The sequence below is a fragment of the Montipora capricornis genome, chromosome 2, assembly GCF_036669925.1.
Source record: "Montipora capricornis isolate CH-2021 chromosome 2, ASM3666992v2, whole genome shotgun sequence".
In the NCBI taxonomy this organism is placed as follows: domain Eukaryota; kingdom Metazoa; phylum Cnidaria; class Anthozoa; order Scleractinia; family Acroporidae; genus Montipora; species Montipora capricornis.
In genome coordinates this window covers 7,318,087-7,333,959 of record NC_090884.1, presented here as the reverse complement: position 1 = coordinate 7,333,959, position 15,873 = coordinate 7,318,087, and the positions used below count along the sequence as shown (strand labels likewise).

At 42.7% G+C, this 15,873-nt stretch overlaps 1 protein-coding gene across 1 annotated transcript; it reads left to right on the top strand.

The window, feature by feature from the left end:
- Positions 1-525: 525 nt before the first annotated feature.
- On the top strand, positions 526-14,567 carry LOC138038666 (uncharacterized). Its single transcript, XM_068884659.1, has 6 exons — positions 526-559; positions 1,525-1,680; positions 3,720-3,991; positions 4,196-9,594; positions 11,503-12,108; positions 13,681-14,567. The coding sequence occupies exons 2-6, from the start codon at positions 1,622-1,624 to the stop codon at positions 14,062-14,064; spliced, it is 6,720 nt and encodes a 2,239-aa protein (XP_068740760.1). The 5' UTR covers positions 526-559; positions 1,525-1,621; the 3' UTR covers positions 14,065-14,567.
- Positions 14,568-15,873: the final 1,306 nt, after the last annotated feature.

The following is a 15,873-nucleotide window of genomic DNA, read 5'->3' as shown; positions in this document are numbered from 1 at the left end:
TAAGTTTCACATAATTTTTCTTACTATTTTTGTAAATATTCATGTAACAAGAGTACAATTAAAGGTTGTTATTGTGTTGTTGTTGTTGTTGTTGTTGTTGTCGTAAATAGCGAACTGGTTGCCTCCTGCCAGTTCGGGTTCTTAATATTTGCTGTTCAGTTTCAATTGTGTTTTTCAGGTTATTAAAAGTGGGGTGCCTGTGACTAGCTTGATGGCAAAGTGCTGTAAAACAAAGCATTTACATTTTTTTAAATATCGCCAAGCATTTCGAGTGAGATTGACTTCAGTTTCACGATCTTGACAACAATATAAATGTGTCAGGGCACCAATAGATCAATGAATAACATTCATACCATCAAACCTATCACTGACAAATATGATTCATTATATATTCAAGGCCAAGACTACATCAATAGACGGTAAACCCTTCAATTCAGTGTGAGTGGTGTGACCTGTATGATGCAACAGCTCGTGCCAACGGTGCCTGGTCAAATCGCCCAGCGGTACCTTGTGACGATCAAAACACATGCACTAAACAGGACACATGCAATTCAGGAAGGTATGAACTAAGCGACACTATCAATGATCCAGTGGCAACTATTAAATGGACTATTAATGTGACCCGCCTTAAGACGGGGAATTGAACATCCGTAAGATTCACGCAAGAGACAAAAGGCACGGGAAGGGGTTAAATTTAACTTCTAATCTAGAAACGGCGTAATGACGCTTTGGTGAATCGCTTTTCTATGACAAAAAAATCCTTTTTCAACATTAAAAGGGAAACCAACCCTCTCCTTCAGGGCTCTTGATGATGTTGTATAATGACTTAAAAGCTTGCTCGTTGTTCAATTGACAAACGATTAAGGCGTTGTCTTAGAGGTCCCCATCCTGGACAAGGCCAACCGGAAGCCACAGTTATAATAATAATAATAATAATAATAATAATAATAATATAATAATAATAAAATAATAATAAAATAATAATAATAATAATAATAAAATGATAACAACTTTATTCATTTAATTCAATAAAAGGGAAGGATACCATAGGTTACGCCTATCGATGGTATCCGACCTCGGCCGGATGTAATTGACTGAGAGTCGAGTTTGATGAGGGAGGAAAACCGGAGTACCTGCATGGATAAAAGCCCGCAGAGTCAGATTGAGTTCGACTGAAACTCTACCCCCAAACGACCCGAGGGTTGAACCCAGGTCACACAAGTGGGAGGCGCGGTAGATCATCGCTAAATCACCCTGACTCCCAGTTAATAGGAGGCTATAAATTTCCATTATGGTCCATAAAATTGTGACATGACAAAAAGAACCATACACGTGGTATAGATTAAAAAGTACAGATACACGCATGCGTGTAGTACAAATTAATCAAGTTGTAAGAGACAAGACCAACGGACCTTACCGTCCCTGGTTTTCGTAAACTTCATTATGATACCTACTAGCTTAGACTTTCAAAGACGACGAAGGTGCATAATAATCTAATTGAAGCACTGTTTCGTGTTTTCTCAGGTGTGAAGGTCAGGCCTACTCGTGCCAGCCGTCGTTTCCATCAACAAGTTGTATCAGGACTTCAGAATGTGTTGGTGATGGAACGTGTAGAGAAATTATGAGGGCAAGTGGAACCATTTGTCGCCCGGCAATTGACATCTGTGATCAACCCGAAAGGTAGGAGGAGGGAATTTATCACGTACAGGATCTTTTGCAAAGCCATTTGCGTCGATGTCATCTCGGGTTCGCCTCTCATTTAGGGTCGTACAGGGATGCTGCTTTCGCTCTCCAGTCCTAATCACTGGCAATTACTTTCTTATACAGCAGCAAAAAATAGAAGTCTTGCGCAACCAAATGAGGTAGATGCTACAAAATTACTTAGTTAAAAACAAAACAAAGTGAATGTAAAAGAAACACAAAAACCCAGCTCAAGATTTTGTCCTCTGCTGATCATCCTAATTACATTATTACATTTACGTCCCTCGACAATTACGTTTCGTGCTAAAATCTCAAGTATTACAATTCTTTAAAAATACAGTGAAGAGACTTTTACCATCTTGCACAGGATGTACTGCGGGAAATTCCTCTTTAACTGATCCACTACAAACAATCGTATGCATTTATTTGGCTCTTTGCTTCCTGCTTTGAGAATCATCTATCTACAAGAAGAGAAAATTCACTTTCTTAAGACAGTGACGTTACGGTCAAGCTTTAACATACTGACATTTTTAGCTCGTGAGGCGACATTTGTGAATAACCTATGCGGAGACAGAAATGTTTAACCTTGGTTAATACAGTGGCTGGGAATTAGAAGAAACACATGACCTTCAAGCGTGTAACTTGCAACTCTTTTCCTTGGAACAAAGCTGAGGATTTTAGGACACCAAGTTTATGCCCAAATACGGACAAAAATAAGATCGAAGCCGCACGCGGGAAAATGCACGAGCTACGTTACATCCAAATAAGGAAATTCTTAAAACTCAGAAAAACCCTAGCTCTGAACCAGACTTAAACGCTTCAAGGTCATGAGCTTCAGAAATCAGCCATAGGCACCCAAGGAGTAATTACGGTGAATCTGTTCGAAAGCCGGGAAGGTAGGCTAGAATTTTCGAATATTTGAACTCAGGCTTTCAAGGCGCACTAAGATTTTGGACATTTTTTCTGAACAGATTTCCTAGATATTTCGGAAAGGTAGTGAAGAGTCTAAAGCCGCGGCTACGCGAGCAGTTTTTCGCTCCCGCTGGTGATGCGATTTTTTCAAACTTTGTCGCATCGCCAGCGCGAGATGAAAATCGCATGGGTAGCCACCCTTGAACTGGCGACGCGACGGGTGAAAAAATAGCAAGAAAAACGTCGTCAGAGTTGGAACTTTCGCGACAAAATCGCAGAGATAGTTACCCGTGTAGCCGTGTAGCCACCCTGCAACATTTTGCGAAGTTAGTTGGTTTGTTAGTCCTCTTCGTCCACGGTGGGACATATTGCTAGATGTTTTACTGGTTTCCGTAACAAGTAGTTTTTGCGGGGAGGGGTTGTTAGCCCCACTTCCAAACCAAAACCTGGAGGACCAGGGACTGAATTTCGTCTGGACAAGGGAAAATGAGGGGACAGAGACGGAGGCTCAGGGCGTTGGTCGGGATATGTCATGTCCACGAAAGTTATTTTTAGATGAGCGGAAGTCTTTGTTCTAGCGGAAGTCTGTCTTCCGAGACGTCCGCATGCAGTCTTGTCTCGCTCTCAGGTTCTTAGTGAAGAGAGAAAATGGCGGCGCACGTGGAAGGCTAATGAATATTTATTATCTTTCAAACATCAGACCGAGGTTGGCGTGCATGCGGACGTCTCGGAATAGAGACTTCCGCTAGAACAAAGACTTCCGCTCGTCTAAAAATAACTTTCGTAGACATGACATATCCCAAGGGCTGCACCCAGAGCCTCCCTCTCTGTCCCCTCATTTTCTCTTGGTCTGGATCGTCACAGATGCACACAAGCTCCCCCACCACGACAACGTATCAGCACCCTGGGGAGTTTTTGTTGAAGTACTTGAATATTTCCATATTTGAATAGCTAGGCCATCGTGCATTGCATGTGACGTAAGAACAGTAGTATGTAAAACACTGGTTTAACTGTGACGAGTGAGACTGGTTTCATCTCCACGAAACAAGCTGTTTGGTTTTATGAACGAGATCTGGCCCGCTAAGCACTGAAACATTTTTTTCTAGGTGTGACGGAAATCTTGGGACATGCCCTGGTGCAGAACAAGATAGTATCAACATCACAACTGGAAGCGCCCAATTCACGGAGCAGTCTTTTCAATCAGTAATTAGCTATCAGTATCTCACGACTAAACTTCATCTTCGTTTCGAGGGCTTTTCCGTGTCTTGTGGTCAGTTGACTTTTGAATGGTTCCTGTTGTCATCGTCCTCTGCTTGCAGCACCGCATCGGTCGTAAAAGGAGCCTTTCCCAACTCAAATACACGGCAAATTCTGACAGGTACATGTACTTTGAATTTTGTACAGTGTAGGGTTTTCTCTGAACCCCTTGGAGATTTAAACTTTCCTCGAGTGGACTCAATTTCGACGCACTAGACTACTTGGTGTTGTTAGTTATAGATGCTCCCTTTCATGAGCTTCTGCTGTTGAACAGTAGCCGGACCAGTAGCAATTTCAAAATCCTTACTTACTGTTTATCTCACAGGGCTAGCTCTTCAAGATAACAACAATTACAAAGTGTCTATCCAAGCGGTCGACATGCGAAAAAACACTGCTCAGCTTGTTTGTAGTGGTGCGATCATCATTGACACATCAACGCCACAAGGCGGGTGGATCCACGACGGACCTGGAGCCGACCAAAGTTACCAAGCCTCCAAGTTCTTGCAGGTGAACTGGGGAGGAATACAAACAAGACACGGTGTCAGCAAGTATATGTGGAAAGTACTTGTAACTCCCTTCCAAACCAATCACAGCCACGAGCTTATGTCTTTCCAGAACGTCAATCTCAGCACTAGCGGGGCAGCGACTTTCAACAGCGTCTCGGACGGTTCAAAGGTGCAATTCGTTGTAAGAACGTTTACAAAAGCGGGACTGCATTCGGACCTCACCAGCGACGGGGTCATCATTGATACCTCGGCCCCTGTGGCAGGGAAAGCATACGATGGAAATCAAACTGGAGTGGACATGAAATACGCAAAGTGGACGACTACGTTTATTGCAAATTGGGACCGATTCACCGATCCTCATTCTCCTATTGCACGCTATGATTGGGCGGTACAACGTCAAGGGGCCGGGCTTATTACAACATTCAAGACCACAGCTCTCGACCGATTCCCTACAGCAACAAACCTTAATCTAGTGTCTGGACAACGCTATTGCGCAGTTGTCAGAGGCTATAACGAGGCTGGACTTTATACTCAAATTTCATCGAATTGCTTGTTAATAGACCAAGATCCACCACAGGCAGGCAGCATAAACGATGGACACTTTAGTGATGTAGATTATCAGTCAGAGGACACCATTATAGCGGTAAACTGGAATGGGTTTACAGATGGCAGCACAGGAAGTGGGATCATGGAGTACAGGTACAAAGTTACTGACATCAGCGGAAGCGTTATCGTTTCCTGGACGTCCACTGGGAATGCGACAAACATAACGCATGATGGGTTGACGTTGAACAACACTAAGTATTTTGTAACTGTGAGAGCCATTGATATGGTTGGTCTTAGCACTGACGTCACATCGGATGGTGTTACCGTGGATACGACTCACCCCGTATTTACGGGAAAAGTTGTAGTGACAGGAGTTGAAGACACCATAAATGGAACTCCGTGTGTGTATATACCAAGTGTATCCTCAGTTACTGTGCAGTGGGCTGGATTCTCAGATGCTCACAGCGGACTTCAGCGATACGAGTGGGCCATTATACCTTCAGAAAAGCCACCGTCAACCTTCAATTTTACAGTTGTTCCAGGACCCAACCTTCGCACATCGGCGACATTCCAAAACCTTGCATTATCACAAGGCCAAGGTTATTACGTCATAATAAGAGCCATCAACGGTGCCAAATTATATAAAGACGCGTATTCGGTCTTGGTAATACCTGACGCAACCCCTCCATCCTCTGGAAAAGTCTTCGACGGTCCAAAACCGCAAGTAGACCTCGACTACCAGGCTGATCTGAGACATGTCTATGGCTCGTGGTCAATATTTCCCGAGCCAAACACAGCTGTCAAACAATACTACTTTGCTGCTGGAAGCTGCCTATCCGGAAACTACCATGTCACTGGAAATGGGTTTGTGAAATTACTTCCTCCAACTGCTACCTCATTTACCATGGAAAACATTACTTTGGTGAACGGTCAGCGTTATTGCATTAAAATCAAAGCTGAAAACAAAGCCGGCTTGTTTAGTTCCGAAATATCGTCGGATGGTTTTGTTGCTGACGTGACTCCTCCAAGCACGCAGACAGCTGAAGTGCGAGACGGTATCACAGGTTCGGATATTGATTATCAAGATAACATCACAGCAATGTCGGCACAATGGAAAGGTTTCAAAGATCCAGAGTCTGGAATTCACCACTTCGAATATGGAATAAGCAGAAGTCGAGGGGAAGTTATGGACGTTGTTCCTTTTAGTAGCGTGGGGCTAAACACATCTGTTACTGTAAAAGGCCTTTTGCTGTCCGATGACGTATATTACGTGACAGTTTGTGCCGTAAACAATGCCCTTCTACGGAAGTGCTTGAGCTCCGATGGAGTGCTCATTGACTTCAGTCCCCCGAGCCATGGTATAGTGCATGACGGGATCATTGAACCAGATCTGAGATACCAATCCTCTCTTTCATCTATGGCCGCTAACTGGGAAGGAGTTTGGGATCTGGAGAGTGGTATTGAGAAGTTCGAATGGAGCATAGGTACCAGTGGAAATGACAAAACCAGTATTCAAGATTTTTCTGATGTTGGTCTATCGACACATGTGAAAAGTAACACTGTTCTCAATTTGTCAAGTGGAACTAAGTACTACGTGCACCTCAGGGTGACCAATCAGGCAGGATCTGTCAAAGAACTTGTTTCGGACGGTGTCATAGCGGATGGAACACCGCCTATACCAAGCACAATCTACCCAGGCCTTGGTTCACAAGATGGATGGCGATACAATGACAAAGAGTTGGTTTTTTACTCCGCTTCGGCTTCCGATATCTCGGTTTATTGGAACAAATTCTCTGAACCAGAAAGTGAAGTCTGGTACTACAAGTGGGCCATTGGCATAAGCAAATGTGGTACCCAAATCCAACCACTCGTTAACATCGGCCGGCGGAACTACGCCAACACAACAATGTCAGAACTAGTGTTTATATCAGGAGTAAAGTATTACGTCACTGTGATATCTCGAAACAGAGCTGGACTTGTGTCACAATCATGCTCTGATGCTCTCGTTTTTGACAGCACTCCACCGCATCCAGGAAAAGTCTACGCGGGCCAATCAATACAAAGAAAAATTGGAGAAAAATATTTTATAACTGATGATGACCGTGTAATTTCTTGGAGTGGATTTAGAGACCGCGAGAGCCATATCAGCACATGCAACATCTCGGTCGTAGATCAATCTGGCAGCGTTCTTTTCACCAAGTCTAAAAACACGTCCTCGGGTAATATCTCGTTGCCACAAAGTGCTCCCCTTCTTCAACGTCAAAGCTATAATGTTAGTGTCGATTGCTTTAACAACGCTGGACTGGCGTCCTCGTCGTCTTCTGCTTTCGAGGTAGATAACACGCCACCAGTCCCCAGTGGTCCTATTATAGCGGGTGTATCACGCAATACCACGTCACAATATCAATCAGACACGGCTTCCATTGTAGCCACCTGGCCTCCATTTATCGAACTGGAGAGCAGGCTGCTGAACTACCAATTCGCTATCGGGACTCGACCCTATCAGCACGATGTTGTAAGCTTTAAAGACGTACATCTTGCAACACAGGTAATCAAGAGCGGCCTCAGTCTTTCGCACGGTAATACTTACTACATCACAGTCGTCGCGACCAACCTTGTTGGGTTAAAGTCAAATTTATCATCGCCTGGACTCGTAATAGACACCACGCCACCACAAGCTCCCAATGATTCCGTTCGTGATGGGGCCACTGCTCAAGACATCGATTATTTTTCGCCGACCATGGATCTTGCAGCACACTGGGAGGACATCACGGACCCAGAAAGCGGAATCCTGGAAAGCAAATACTGTCTCGGAACCAAACCTCGAGGTTGCCAGATAAAAACAACCACGAGAATTGGAGCTAATAAATCGTTTAGCTGTCCAGAATGTAACATTAACCCAGGAGAGCGAGTATTTGTGACAGTGCAAGCCACAAATGGAGCAGGCCTTACTGTTACGCGTAGCTCGAATGGAATTCTAATGGACATTAGTCCTCCACGCATTGGTGATGTCATTGATGGGAGCCATGTGACCGGAGTGGATTACAACATTGTGCTTGAGAACTGGAATATTTCCATGTCCTGGTTTGGCACAGAGGACGATGAAAGTGGAGTTCAATCATGTACATGGAAAATAGAAAGCAGCGATGGAAGTAGGCTGCTTCAAATTGATGCCAGCAATAATTCGCCTTACGGACAAAGAAGAGTGTTTTCTCTCGCGCAAACTTACAAAGACAAGGGGTTTCTCGGGAACTTGACTTATCATAATGTGTTGACGTGTTGGAACAAAGCATCACTGAAGAGTACGGCTCGATCCAATGGCTTTCGAGTGAAATCTATCTGGCCCATTCCCGCGACCGTTCGAGATGGCTCAATAGATGGTGCTGATTTCAACTACACAACTAGCACTAGAGTGGCCAGTGCCAATTGGGACCCTTTCTTGGACGATGTCAGCGAACCAGTGATTGATTACCAGTGGGCAATAGGTACAAAACGTGGAAAAGACGACATATTGGGTTTTAGAAGTGTGGGGTTAAGAACAAGCATTGAAAAAGACCTTGCACCCAACGCACCTGGTCTAGACATTCTGGTTGCCGGTCAGAAGTATTACTCCAGTTTAAAAGCATTCACGGCCAGTGGCTTAAACAGTATGGCAAGCTCCAATGGATTTATAGTTGACCCCAGTTCGCCGATTACAACAGAGATCGTAACAAGTCACGTGGTTACAGACCAAACAACACGAAGCATCGAAATTCGTTTTTCTTGGGACGGTGTGAACGACTATGAAAGTGACCTGAGGAGCAGCGAATACTGCTTAGCAACCACGTCCCAAACCTGCGTGAGTGGTTCCAAAGTAGCAGGAGCCTTAACCTCTGGGACCATAGGGTCCTTTGTTCCTCATTTGGGTGAAGCGTATTATGTTACAGTATTTGTTCAAAATGGAGCTGGTCTGACCTCCGTGATGTCTTCGAAGAAGTTGATGTTTGATATTACTCCTCCTTCCCTTGGAATGGTAATCGATGGAGTTGAGCATGATATTGACTTTACAGATTCCATGGACTCCTTAGAAATTTCGTGGAAGGATTTCAAAGATGAGGAGTCTGGAATCTCCAGTTGCTCGTGGTCACTCATTGAACAGACTGCATCGGATAACAGTTCAGCTTTTGGAAATGACACTGTTGTGTTAAAACAATCGGTGGGAATTAGTGGTAACCTGTCTCGCCAGAATCTCAGTCTTGTACCTGGAGCTAAGTATATCAGCAAGATTACATGTACAAATGGCGATGGCTTCTGTAGCACATCCTCATCTGATGGCATTATCATCGACGTAACACCACCCAGTCCCGGTCTCATCCACGATGGTTCTTCCCTTCAGTCTGATATTCAATACCAGTCATCAACAAGTGTGGTGGAGGCAGCGTGGGAACCGTTCGGTGATGGAGAAAGTGGTGTGGTCAAATACCGCTGGGGAATAGGAACGTCTCCGGACTTTACGGACTTGATGAATTTCGCAGATGTCGGCATAGCAACCACAGTAAGGAAGGACAATCTTACACTAACTCACGGAAAACGATATTACGTTACAATAGAGGCTACGAATGGCGCCGGAATGACGTCACATGGATGGTCTGACGGGTTCCTTGTTGACGTTTCTCGTCCTGAGTTAATCGAGGTAAGAAATAGTTCTAGTTTCTAGTTTCTTTTAATTGCTCAGGGCTGGCTTTCAAGAGCGACTCAAGAAGAAGCAACAAACGCAAACTCATATGCGTCATAATCATTAGTAGGATAAGTCACAAATTGAAGACGAGTTAATGCTTCCCGCGTATATTGTGGGTGCTTACGGTTGTGGTTTTAGCGAAAAGCAGCCTTAAATCCCCTAAAGCAAGATGTTCGCTGTCATGAAACGAGCGCGAAAACATAAGCCTGGTTTACGCAAATAGAAATGCAGCCTATTTTACGTCTTGATTCACGGGCAAGCATCTATCAATTGATCGATCAATCAGCCAGTCAATCCGATAAAGTGCCCCTGTCATCAAAAAAACCACTTCCTTTTTTCCTTCAGATTTTGAAAGTGTGTTTGCTTAACACCTGACTGGCAAAAGTTTGAGCTTTGATTTTTATCTAAAGGCTGTTTACTTTGAGTGTAAGTTTTGGATTTCACGGTCCGCCATTACTCACGTTCAAAACTGACCGATTGGACCTCAGACGGTTGGATCCAGGGAAAAGTGATGTCAGAGGTTCACTAGCTTAAAATTTCAGCGCGTGAACGCTGCTTATTATATATGCAAAGCGTGAGTTTAAAAGTCTGAAAGCCTAAAACCATCGTGCTCCATATCAATTCTGCGGCGTACACACGCATTGCATTCTTAAAGTAGAGAGCCTTTGACGTCATTTTCTCCTCAATCCAGCTCTCTCAAGATCTTAAACTTAGTTATGGTGGACCATTAAATAGGAAAATTCCAGTTAAAATAAACAGGTGTCTTTTTGAAATCAAGGCTTAAAACGTGGGTCACTTAGTGTTTCGTTAACATAGTTTTGAAATCCAAAGAAAAGTATGAATTGATTTTTTTGGTTACTGGGGCACTTTAATCAATCAATCAATCACTGCTTAGTTGCTTACCCACCCGGAATGATGATAGAGGAAATTAAAGCGACAAGATGCATATTTTAAACAAGATTACACAGTGGAAAAATGACACATTTCAGTTTAGAAAATTTGCCAGAGTGCAACGCGTGAAAGGATTGAACTTTAAGCCTTGAAACCAAGAAGCAAAAAAAGAAGGCAAAAAAATAAAAATAAATAAGTTTCAGTTTCTCACAGCATGCATTCAATGATAAAGACATGTATATTTTCCTTTTTGATAAATACATCGTCGCGGTTACCTTTATATCCACGGTATTGCTGTGCTGTCGGCTAACCTTACTTTCTCTCTCCGAACCAAGATACCATTGAGATCAAACTGTAAAAGTAATTCATAGATACAATCCTGGTCAAACGTTGTTTGGACTCCTTGGTTTTCATGCACCGAAAAATGCTCGTAAGAAGTATGTGCTTATAATACGAAAGACTTTACTTTGCTGCCTCCCCCCTCCCCAAACTCCACTTCCCCAAAATCAATCTTAAAACGAACTGCAGCTTTTCTGAATGTTCTCCCGGTTCCCTTTTCTGGAGCTCGTATTGTTTCCTCTTGACTTCTTCGTATTTCTTCTACCACGTGGTCTTTGACCACTGGAAAGATGTAGCCACGCAAAGGTTGTCAGGAAAACAAATTCTACGTGACTGATGTGAGTATAGTAGATGCGAAATGACTTTAAAAAACCTTATTTTCTGAATGTTCTCCCGGATTGCTATCAACATTGAAAGGGGAAGGGGGGACTGTATGATAGATGGCCTCAAGACATGTTCATTTTAGCTCGTGTCCCAAGACTTTTGTCCAGGATTGTGGATCATCGGAATTTCACCGAGTACCCGCTCAAAACGTTTTTCTTGAGAATTCTATGGGAGACTAACACCTCCTACCTTCTTTTTCATAAACAAACTCGTCTAGTGATCACTCTTCTTGTGTTTTCTTCTTTTCAGCTTTCACGCGGCCCGAGCATATGGCTTCTGCGTGGAGACAGCCTAAAGGCATCATGGAAATCACGTGATCCCGAGAGTGGGGTCTTTAAAACTGAATTCTGCGTTGGGACAGTAGCCGTTGGCTGTCAGCTTAAATCCATGACCGAGCTTCCGTGGAATTCCACTGACGTGACTTGTGACGATTGCCAGTTAAATCATCTCGGGGCATATTACGTGACTGTACGTATTACCAATGGAGCTGGCTTGTTTACGCTATCAAGCACTGAAGAAATAAAAGTGGATTTAACGGCACCATTGCTTGGTGATGTAATCCCCGTTAATGATGTCACGCAATGCGTCACCAACTGTTTGTTAATTGCCAACGTGACATCTTTCGCAGACGAAGAATCAGGTGTAAAGTCCTGCAGTTACGCGATTCGAAATAGCACTCATTTCATAACAAACTACACGAACAATGGGTTAAACAAAACCATAGAGGCCGAAGGTTTACAGTTAGTCGCCGGGGAAAAGTACTACTTAACTCTAAGATGCGAAAACAATGTTGGACTTATCGCAGAGAAGGTGTCCACTGCACCAATTCTTGTAGATGACACACCTCCAACAAAGGTAACAAAGCCCTGTGTTTTTTTCAATTACGCTTAGTATATGTAATCGCATGGACCCGAGGGTAATTAAGGATTAATTTCACTTGTATTTTCAATTTTTTTCCAACTTGCCTCCGTCGCGAATTTTATCACATAAAGGACAAAGTTATTGAGGGGAGCCAGTTCAATGCCGCGACAAATGACAATCAACTTAACTAAACAATTGGTTCAGTGAGCACTTTAGTTGTAAAATTACAGCAAGCACTCTTTCATTCCGGTTAAAATTCAATTTGAAAAATCGTTGCTGTAAACAGAAATAGCACTTAAAACGTATTTTCTACGTGGATAAAGATTCTCTTGTAACCTGGCCTTCTCTGGCCAAGGAACTGTTCACCAATCAGGATCAAGTAATTATGCCCTCTTGATTACCAAAAGTGTCCAAGTGATTAAGAAGAAAATGATGCCTTCTGTCTCAGTCAATCAGTATTCAGTAATGTTCCACCGTAAGTGGTAAAGAGTCAGTGACAAAGAAGAGTAAAGTAGCCTGCCACGACAGAACAAGATTGTCTATCAGCGACTGACACGACGCTGCTCTTTGCAGTCTCGAATTTCATCCATCAACGTTTATTTGATACGATACGCTATCAATTGAAAAGCAATTTACATTATTTTGAAAAATGCTTTGAAAATAGAATAGTAAAACAGGAACATTCAATGTCTAGAAGGCAACATTTCGTCATCTTTTTGATCCATGTGGTTCTTCTTTCCACGGTAACTTGAAATATCATAAAATAGGAAAAAAACTCGCTTATTATATTCGGATTACTGATTATAATTATTATCTGTGAAAAACAGCATGTTGTAAAAAATGATCTAAGATTGTTTAAAAATGTTGATATCGAGACTATGCTTTTATAACACTGAACCCATTCACTGAGCTGCAATTAAAATCGTGATGACATGTAAGACCTACAATACAATACTGAATACAATATTCTTTCTTTTGAGAGGGTAATACATCATTAATCCAGTAAAGAGTTTTCTAACACATGGCCCTCTGTAATACAGAAAGAGATATATACAAAGACAGACCACAACACCGGGAACTACATGCCCTACTCTTTGCGACAAGTGTGCGGGTTCTTTTACGTCCCACAGAATTATGAACATTAAAGGGTTGTGAGACGGGACCTCCGGTTTATCGTCCTTATCCGAGAAGACTAGAGAGTCTAACCATTTGCAGATGTAATTACAAAGGCACCACTTTCTCCTCAGTTATTTAAAGACCATGAGTGTTGGTCCAGCCGGAGTTGAACTCACGACCTCCCGGTGACAGCCTGGTGCTCAACCAACTGAGCCACCTGTGTGCGGTGGCGCAAACCTGCTAAAACTCACCTCTTTCATACTTTGTGAATAATTCCCTGGCAGCGTAACGACCTAGGATAAACTTAGAAGTACATTTAAGAACGTTTTCAATAGTAGTTAAAAAGTAAGCCGTACCTTGAGCGAATGTTACGCTGCTCTCGCTAACTCCAATATTCCAGCGTGCAGTAAAATTCTTCAACGAATTTAAAGTTTAAAATTTCTCTTGCAGGGATCAGTCATAGTTAGTCCAGACCGCACGCATGACGTGTTTGGCATACACTCCAGCTGCCATCTTTTTAACAAAACACTGCGGGCTCACTGGTATGGTTTTAACGATGAAGAATCAGGGATCGACGGCTTTCGCATTGCAGTTGGAAAACAACCGAACACAACGGACGTTCTCCCATTTCAAGAAGTTGGCATTACAACCAATGTCACGCTATCGCAAAATAACGCAGCTGGACTGTTTGAGGGAGATATCGTTTACGTGACAGTTCAATCACGCAATCCCGCAGGACTGGTAACGCAAAGCACTTCTCCCCCCACAAGATTGATTTCGGCAGGCAACGATGCATATCTGGCCGAAGGAGACTTTTTCTGCTTTAATGTGTAATTTTGATATTAAAAGCAGCAATTAAAGTTACAGCCAAAAGTTAAGCTACGTAGAAACAGCAATAGCTAGGTTTGTAATAAATCTTAGTAGGTCACATCCCAGCCCTACCTCAAAAAACTCAAACATGGCTATTGAAAACTTTTTTTGAAAATTTAGTCACTCCAACAGATAATTATAAGAGTAGTGTGAGATGCTCGTTTGAAAAATATGTACATCAATTTTTTTTTTATATTAGAATTTGCCATTGTCTTAACAGCCAATGAATCTTTGGTTGGCACTTCAATAACAATGGGGTGACGTAATGATGAACTACAGTTCTGAATTTATGACAGATCAGTTATTGGCTTGCACTGACATTGTTCATGGAGTTACTGCTTTTCTCGTGTAAATCAGGCTGTTCATATGCTAACTAGTTCGCATTAACCGCATAAGAAGTGAGTTTATCCATTTTCTTCAATTGTATTTGCAAGTAATCTCGTAATAAATGAAAACCTACCGGAAAATAGATTCAGCAAGTGAAATGCTACTACAGAGTAAAGAGGGGCCTAAATGGGAACAATTGAACCATTCGAGCTAGGTCTACTAAAAACACCAACATCGCTTTTATCTAAAGACTAAGTTTCTGAACACCCAACAAAAAGCGAGTCTATCACTTTTAAATGACCCTTTCCCTGGCCCAACAACAATTCTCAGCTTTTGCCTTGTCCTTGAATGAAGTCAATAGTATGCTAATTGGTCTCACTTCAGGGGTTGTATTAACGAAGACACTTTAGGATCCAATCCCAATCGCTGATTCAGGAAATTAGCAGTCGGGGAGTATTCCCGTACCCAACCGAGTGGCGGAGATCGAACCTTTTGCGTACTGGGTGAGATCAACCCGGTCCCGTCTAGTGGCTTTGGTTTCGATTTCATAGGACTACAAGAAAATAACACATTGAAAGGATCATTTTTGGGCGAATTCGCCTTTGATACCGTAGGGGAGCGAGAATTTCATTCGAAACATCTCACTGTCTCTCAAAAGTCTGGAACTAGTAGCGCATGGATTATTTTCATCCTCTTGCCAAAAATAGTGTTTCTCAGAGGGGGGCCAGACACGGAATACATAGTTTACGTCATAGAAAATGCGGCGTACGGGGTTTTATTTACGAGTTGTTTGTGTCAAAAACCTGAACGAGCGAGTAAGGTTTTGACACAAACAACGAGTGAATACAATCCCGTACGCCGCACTTTCTATGTCATGAGCTGTTTATTACATATAAGACGAGAATTTTCATAGAAATAGTTTTCTGAACGCAAATAGGCCATTTTACAGTTGTTTGCGCAGCGACCCAGCCTACGATGAATGGCTGCGAGGGTGCCGGTGACCTTGTATTGATACAGCCCCCACTGCTTTTATCATGTAAATTGTGTTGTTGTAATTCTAATTAGTCCGTATTAACATTACAAAAGCACGGAGGATTGTATCAAAACAGGGTCACCGGCAGCCTCACTTCCATTCTTAGGCCAGGTTACTTAGCTACAACTGTAAAATGGTCTATTGGAAACAAAAACTCACTAACAATAGAACCAGAAACCCATGAAACGTGTAACGGCCCCTCGTGTGCTGGGAAACAAGCTTCTGAATATTCAATTTGCTAAGTACCATATTTGGAACGACAAGAGCGAGGGGTTTCCAAATATGGTACTTAGCACTGAAACATTCAACCAATCAGTTCGCACTGAATATTCGCAAGCTGTGAACGCGCGTTACACGTTTCAACCCTTATGGGTTTCTGATAGAACCAAATGCAAATTTCATTTAATTCAATA

Excerpts from the sequence above, each read along its gene's own strand:
- LOC138038666 (XM_068884659.1), top strand. The coding sequence starts at position 1,622 with ATGAGGGCAAGTGGAACCATTTGTCGCCCGGCAATTGACATCTGTGAT. Across the intron at positions 1,681-3,719 it reads ATCTGTGATCAACCCGAAAG|GTGTGACGGAAATCTTGGGA; the intron begins GTAGGAGGAGGG and ends ATTTTTTTCTAG. Across the intron at positions 3,992-4,195 it reads TACACGGCAAATTCTGACAG|GGCTAGCTCTTCAAGATAAC; the intron begins GTACATGTACTT and ends TTTATCTCACAG.